The 6,611-nt window shown below is 57.1% G+C and overlaps 1 protein-coding gene across 1 annotated transcript; it reads right to left on the bottom strand.

The window, feature by feature from the left end:
- Nucleotides 1-463: 463 nt before the first annotated feature.
- Nucleotides 464-6,547, bottom strand: TSPAN6 (tetraspanin 6). The gene is made up of 8 exons (XM_032196221.1): nucleotides 6,426-6,547; nucleotides 6,106-6,294; nucleotides 5,951-6,025; nucleotides 5,172-5,270; nucleotides 4,486-4,641; nucleotides 3,693-3,776; nucleotides 1,719-1,819; nucleotides 464-1,276 (listed from the first exon to the last, which is right to left on the bottom strand). Exons 1-7 carry the CDS (start codon nucleotides 6,510-6,512, stop codon nucleotides 1,751-1,753), a joined length of 759 nt encoding a protein of 252 aa, XP_032052112.1. The 5' UTR covers nucleotides 6,513-6,547; the 3' UTR covers nucleotides 464-1,276; nucleotides 1,719-1,750.
- Between the last annotated feature and the right edge of the window lie 64 nt (nucleotides 6,548-6,611).

The raw sequence follows: 6,611 nt of genomic DNA, 5'->3' as shown, positions 1-6,611 counted from the left end.
GCAGCGATGCCTAGCTCAGCCAGGCAGACACTCACCAATGACTCTGCGCAGGGAACAGCGCTACCAAGCTAACACAAAGCTTCCATCCGTGTTTCTCCTGGCTCGGTGGTGCTGCAGCACACTTTGCTCTGAGCACAGGACAGCTGAGGATGGACACGCTTGCACCAGGGCTGAACTCCGGCCTCTGCATTCCTCCACCCGGCTCCTGGGCTGGGATGCTGAAGGCCTTTTGCTTCAGCAGAGTTGCACAACGTTTTTTTTTATGAGGAAAATTCAATTACAAAAGTTATTTGTAAGCCCAAGCGCACCAGTGAGCATTTGAGAAACATGAGCTGCATGGCCCAGAGCTTACCGGCTGGCCTGGGGTCAGCAGATTACCTTGCAGCTGGGTTTTTGCTGCTGCTTGCAGGGACTTGAGCAGAAGAATTTCCAGGAGATTAAATGAAAAGGCCGGGCAGTTTCATAGAGTAAAATATCTTAATATTTATTGTGTCTCAGGACAAAAGAATTCTACTCAATACACAAAATGAGTTAAAGCAGCATATAATACTGACAATCAAGTCACAGCTGACTCGGTGCAAGGACACCTACCAAGGTAAAGGCACCAGGAGCTACATCACCAAACCTCGCTACAGCTTACAAAGAATCGCTACAGCCCGTACTTAAAAAAGTACAACTCTAAAAAAGTATATAAAACCCAGCATGGGGATGAGAGAGAGCTTGGCAGTAAGCCGAGACCTTGCTGAGCAAAGAGCTGCAGCAGGCAGGGCAGTGCTGAAATAGGGCAACAGCCCCATCTGAAGAGGAAACGTGTCCAGTGAGCGAGCCTGAACAGTGAGGGGATGCCGAGGGCTGAGAACAGAGGTCAGAGATGAGAGAAAGCGCTGCTTTCCCGAGGGAGGCACTAGGTGAGAGCAGCTCCTGCCCAGGAGCATCCCGTCCCACGTGGCCACCTCGCAGGGCAGCCAGCAAGGGCTGCGGATGAGCAGCGGCTGCTGGAGCACGGCGCTTCAGTTTTCAGCTGAGGGAAGAGCCCGGCGCCCGGAGGAACGCAGCTACTACAACCACCTCGGCTACGCTAATTATCCCACTCAGTGGTACAGCAGAGTAGTGTTAGGACAAGTCCCTGAGCGCAGCAGAACAGCTGTTGCACTCGTTTCTATGAGCTAGTTGAGAAGAGGATCAGTCAATTCAAAGCAAGACTTCACGAAGCAGCGTCCAGAGGAAAACTGGAGGTGGTGCGGTCTTCCCCGACACAGAGAGCACGAGGAATACCCTGCCGTTCAGAAGACAGTGTTAACAAACATGGCATCGGGAGGCCCGCATTTATACACGGCACAGGATGATGCAGCAGACAGGGCTTAGCAGGAGCCCTCTTGCACAGCTCAGCAGGCAGCGGCACGCCGCAGGTGACAGTGGCAGTAGCCAAGGACAGCCTGCTCCATGGCTCAGGGGGGAAGCCCAGGGTTAATGGGACAAGAGTAGATAAATCAAGGATCAGGAAGCATTAGCAGGACCATGAGAGACCTGCCTCCGCTGTCCTTGACCTCGAAGCGGTCACCTCCCCCTCACTTCCACCCCATCCATCACCACAGGAGCACCCACGCTGCCCACCTGCTGCTACAGGAGCAGCACACACAGCCGGGAGAAGCTCGCAGCAGAGCAGTGCCCGACCCGACACAGGTACACCCCCAGCTCATGTCACGGGACAGACGTACCTTGGTCACAGCCACAGCACGCTGGGGGCCAGCTACACCATCTCATACTGATTGTTTGTGATGTACTGGGACAGGCAGCAGGCGAGAATGATGCCAACCAACTGAAAAAAAAAAAAATAAAAAAAAATAGAAAAGACACGCTAGAGGTGGCCCAAAACAGGACTTTTTTTTTTTTTTTTTGGAGAAAGCCTGAAAAATCGCTCCAGAACATCAGGCACTTCCATCTGAGTTTTACAACATGCAAAGATAGGCAGTGGGGATTTATAAACCACAACACGGGCTGCTGCGCCCCGCTGCAGGGAAAGAGAGAGACTGAAGCAGAGGATCCTGGCAGGCATATGCCAAGCAAGCTCCTCGCAAGCAACGCTCCATATCCCATCCTGTTACATTTTGCTTTACGAAGCATCTACTGTTATACAGTAATTTCAGAGATTACACAGATATCAGGAGCGTCACAGCCAATTACACAACCACCAGAGAACAGCAACCACCTCTCCCCGTTGCAAGGACAGCGGGGAAGCAAGGTTGCTGTTTCCCATCAACAACACACGGAGGACGCGCTGCTGTTATCGCAACGTGGCCTCCCGGCCCCGGCAGAGACATTCAGGGCTGGATCCTGCAGGAGTTTGACCTACACAAGCCAAGTTAGAGGCACATTTACATGATTGGCCCCTGCTGGCTGCACGACAGCAAACACTTGCTGAACGGGTGATAAAAACCAGGAAATGGCTACAATTCCCCAGCCCAGCATTAGCCGAGATAATTGCACGGCCAGAGCCGGGGGAAGCAGGCAGCTCACCATTTGCGTGTCAGTCACGTCTCAGCCACCCCATGCGGAGCATGGTGAGCAGAGCACAGCTCACACCACCACGGGAGGAGCACAGAGACCGGTCCCAGCTCCCAGCCACAGCTGAAAGCGTTTGCTAGCACAGACTGCAGCCAGAGCCCCGCTGTCTGCAGCCTCTCCCCCATTTTACTGGTTCTGTTACAGGAAAGGCAGGGTAACATGCTTGTTCTGGCAGCGGTATCCTGGTGAGGTTCTGCACCCTCCCCTGGTGCTGTTACCTGTTGGTCCTGTGCCTCAGAGGTCACCCCACTGCTGCTGGGTGCTGGACCATGTAAAGAGCAAATTCACTTCCCTCCGAAGTGAGGGCCTGCCACGCTTGCTCAGCAAGTGCCTAGCACCTAGAGCCGAGCAAGTTTCCAGAAGCCAGTTAAATAAGGGCCAGTTGCACACCCTGCAGCTCCTGCTGTGACACATCGGATCTGGATTTCCCAAGCGCTCAGCCCTATTGTGCACAGCTCCTTGGGAAAGCCAGGCTATAGCATTCACCGTGCACAAAGCCCAGTTTAGCCAGGAACTCAGGGGCAGAGGCCTCTCGTTTCCTGCTGGGATCTGCCTGTCAGATTACAGGACACTAAGCACATTGTTGCCCGAAGCCCCTGCAGGAAGTGTCCTACAGCACAAAGTAAACTGGAGGTTGAGGAGCCAGAGGGGGAGGAAGCAGTTGCAGGTTGAGGTGGTGTGTGGGGTGTGAGGTGCTCCTCCTCAGGGCCAACAGCACAAGGGATACACGCTCCGAGGGACCCAGCTGCACAGAAGGGAGCCCACAATGATTCCCTGATAAAGGAGGGGCACTAAGTATTTCCCTCCCAACAGCGAGTGCAGGGACTTTATCCAGGGCAGCACGGGCTTTGGTTTTTCTTTAAGTCAGCTGTTGCAGAAAGGAGCTCTTCCCAAATAACCCGGGATCAGGGGAACAGAGTTGGTGCTTCAGCCTTGGGTTTAAAGAACCCTGGAGATTGCACAGGGGGTGAGGTTAAACACTGGATAGCTGCAGAAAAGCTGTTCCTCTCTGGCTGAGACAGGCCGTGCCTTTTGTACACATACATATCCTGCACAGAAATTGAATGCCTCTGGAGGCATGCTAGCCTCACTCCGCACTGCTCCCGTGCTAGGCAGCAGAGATTTACCTGAAAGCACGCGATGCCAAAGGAGATTCCAGCCACAACGCTCATTTTTGACTCCATCGTTGACGTTACCAGGAAAAAACAACCCTGCAGGGGACAGAGAGCAAGCATGTGGGCCCACTGCTTTCCTTCCCCCAAGCACCAACCTGCCTCTCCCCAGAGCGCACGCAGCTCCCGGGGAAGACGCTCTGGTGCAGGAGGCCGAGATCCCAGGCTCCCCGCTGGCCCGCCACCCTCCTGCCTGGCTGGAGCAAAACCACCCCGATCCACACGGTGAGATCAGCACCCAGCCCAGCGCTATCAAAGGCAACGCCGCCCTTGGTTTTGCTCAGTGTGAGCGTTGGGTTAAACAAAGTGACTCAGCAGAGGAATGTCCTCCGCGTAACCCCCTCGCACACATCACGAGGGATCCCCGCGGGATGAAGTCACCTGTGCTCACCGTGGAGCAGGACTTTGCACAGCAGCTGAGAGACGTCAGCGCCCTGCAACGAGCTTGACCAGGAAGTTACCTCCTCATTTACCCGTTCTCCAAAATGCACAGCCCCAAGTGCAAATACTGGGGGCAGGCTGGTCCCTGACCTTCAGGGAAGGAGCAGGGGGGACTTTAGAGGGGAGTAGAGGCTCGTTCTCACATATTTTGTGCCTATACCCAACCCAGAGGAATCCCTGAGCCACAGGGTGCCTGCATCTAGAAAGCAGTTCTCCCTTCAAGTGAAGGCCAAACCCTTCCCTATTTACCTAGCTCTCCCTTCCCCACCTCCAGGACTTGCAGGGGATTTTTGTGAGCTTAACTTACATCCACAAACACTTTCAGCTTGGCTTTATTTGGGTCTCTCAGATCCTCCACTGAGCAGTCGTCCTGGTTCTTGCAGCAGCTCCGAGGGATTCCCCTCTGGGCGAAGTAATCGGTCTTCTCCCAGTCTGAGTAGTTCTGCACCCCACAGCAGTGCAGCTGGAGGGGGAAGAAAATTTGGGGAGTATGGTCATGCCAGCCTATTAATCCCCCAGCCTTACAGGGGCTCTTGCAGCTCCTGTGTCTTTACCACTCTACATCCCAGCTCCCATCTAGGAACTGCCTATGACCTCATGCTCATCTCTTCCCTAAAACAGCTTTCCTCCCAAACTCAGCAGCCTTCTGACCCTCACCAGGATGCCCTAACTGTACAGACAGGGGCTGCCTGTGCTCTGCATGTGGCCAGCACTCAGTACACCCTCCAGAGACCCTCCCGGCAGCACTCACCAGCCCTAACTCAGAACAGATGCTTCCCACGGGCACCCACTTATCCCTCCTGCAGGCAGTCCTGCCATGCAAGGAAACAGCAAGAGGGCCCCAAACGCTCCACCTAACGTCCCGTGGTGCAAAACTAGCACTGCGATGGAGGGGAACACCCAGCTGGTAACACCCAGGGGCTCGGAGGACGCAGGTGGGCGAGACGTGCACACCTACCCACCAGGAACCAGGAGGCAGATAGGGGCACTCACGGTTCTCTGGATGGTGTCGACCGCCTCACTGTGCTGATCCGCTGTCACGTTGTAGTTCTTCAAGGCCAGGTTGAGGTTGCTCTCAAAGTTTGTCTTGATCTGCAAAAGAGAGGTCTCGGCAGCTGCAGGAGGAACACAGTGCCGCGGCGCTGTCCCCCTCCTGCGCGCTCGCGTGCTTTGGGAACTGCAGCTCCCAGAACCACGGCCCCACAACGCCGTGGCCCCACGTTAGTCACCTCTCGGCGACGGCAGGAATGACTCCGGCCACGGCCTGTGGACATTCCCCCAGGAACCCAGGCAATTAAACGCTCTAATAAAAGGCAGGCTTGTATCCCTGCGGTGGCGGGGATGCCGCGTGTAATAACAAGGACCTACACGATGCCAACTCCCCCTACTAGCAGGTTGCTCCACAGCATGAAAACGCTCGGAGGAGCTTTACTTACAGAAAGCGAGCAAAATGACACTTTCAGTTGTACTTCGGAAGGCAGACCGAAGGCAGGAGTTAAGGTCCAGGGTCACGCTGCTCATGCTGTCAGAGGCAGAGGGAGGAAGGCTGCCTCCAGCAGATGCAGCCCCTGCCCTCGGGATGCCAGACACTCAGCCTGGGCTTTATGGGGTCCTGATGGGGGCCAGGCTGCTCATCCAGCCACACCGACCCCATCTGTAACTAGGCAGTGCCTCCATCCCTGCGGGCAGCGTGTGGCTGTACCTCACAGGCTCAGCCCAGCCTAAGGTGCCCCAAGGACCTGACCCATTGGCACCGGCCACCCTCGACTCACCTCGTGCCTGAAGACAAAGCCAACGACGGCGGCCACCAGGACGATGAGGAAGATGAGGGACAGGAGCATGGCGTACTGCAGGCAGGAGGAGAGAGCTGGGACGGGCGTCCCGGTGGGACACGGTCCCTTCCCTGCCCCCCCCGTCGGGCACCTACCAGCTTGAGCATCCAGGTGCTGCCGCGGCAGGTGGCGAAGCAGCCGAAGGTGCCCAGCAGGACCACGACGACGCCGGCGCCCACCAGGACGAAGGGCACGTTGGTGGCCTTCTCGTCCAGCAGGGAGAAGTAGACGGCCAGGCTCACCCTGCCCCAGACGCCCACGGCCAGCAGCACGATACCCGACACCTAGGGAAAGAGGGGAAGCCACCGCTGTCGGCGCCTATCGCGACAGGGCAGCGCGGCCGCGACGCGCCCGCGGGCTCGGGCGAGACGGGACGGGACTGGACGGGGCGGGACGGCCCCGGTTCGGCTCTCACCCAGAAGACGAAGGTGTAGGTGAGCAGCACGCTCTTCAGGCAGGTGATCACCGGCTTCGTCTGCAGCCGCCGCGACGGAGACGCCATGGCCGGGCCGGGCCGAGCCGCGTCCTGCCGCGCCGAGCCCCGCCGAGCCCAGCCCAGCTCCGCCCCGGCCCGCCCCGTCGGGGGTGGCCGCGGCCCGCC

The sequence above is a fragment of the Aythya fuligula genome, chromosome 13, assembly GCF_009819795.1.
Source record: "Aythya fuligula isolate bAytFul2 chromosome 13, bAytFul2.pri, whole genome shotgun sequence".
In the NCBI taxonomy this organism is placed as follows: Eukaryota; Metazoa; Chordata; class Aves; order Anseriformes; family Anatidae; genus Aythya; species Aythya fuligula.
The sequence above is the reverse complement of the archived record's forward strand: the minus strand, read 5'-3'. Positions and strand labels throughout refer to the sequence as shown.

Coding starts and splice junctions, on each gene's coding strand:
- TSPAN6 (XM_032196221.1), bottom strand. CDS start 6,512: ATGGCGTCTCCGTCGCGGCGGCTGCAGACGAAGCCGGTGATCACCTGC. Junction 4,642..5,171: donor TCGACACCATCCAGAGAACC/GTGAGTGCCCCT, acceptor TTCCCCCTCCAG/CTGCACTGCTGTGGGGTGCA. Junction 1,820..3,692: donor TTGGCATCGCGTGCTTTCAG/GTAAATCTCTGC, acceptor TTTTTTTTTCAG/TTGGTTGGCATCATTCTCGC.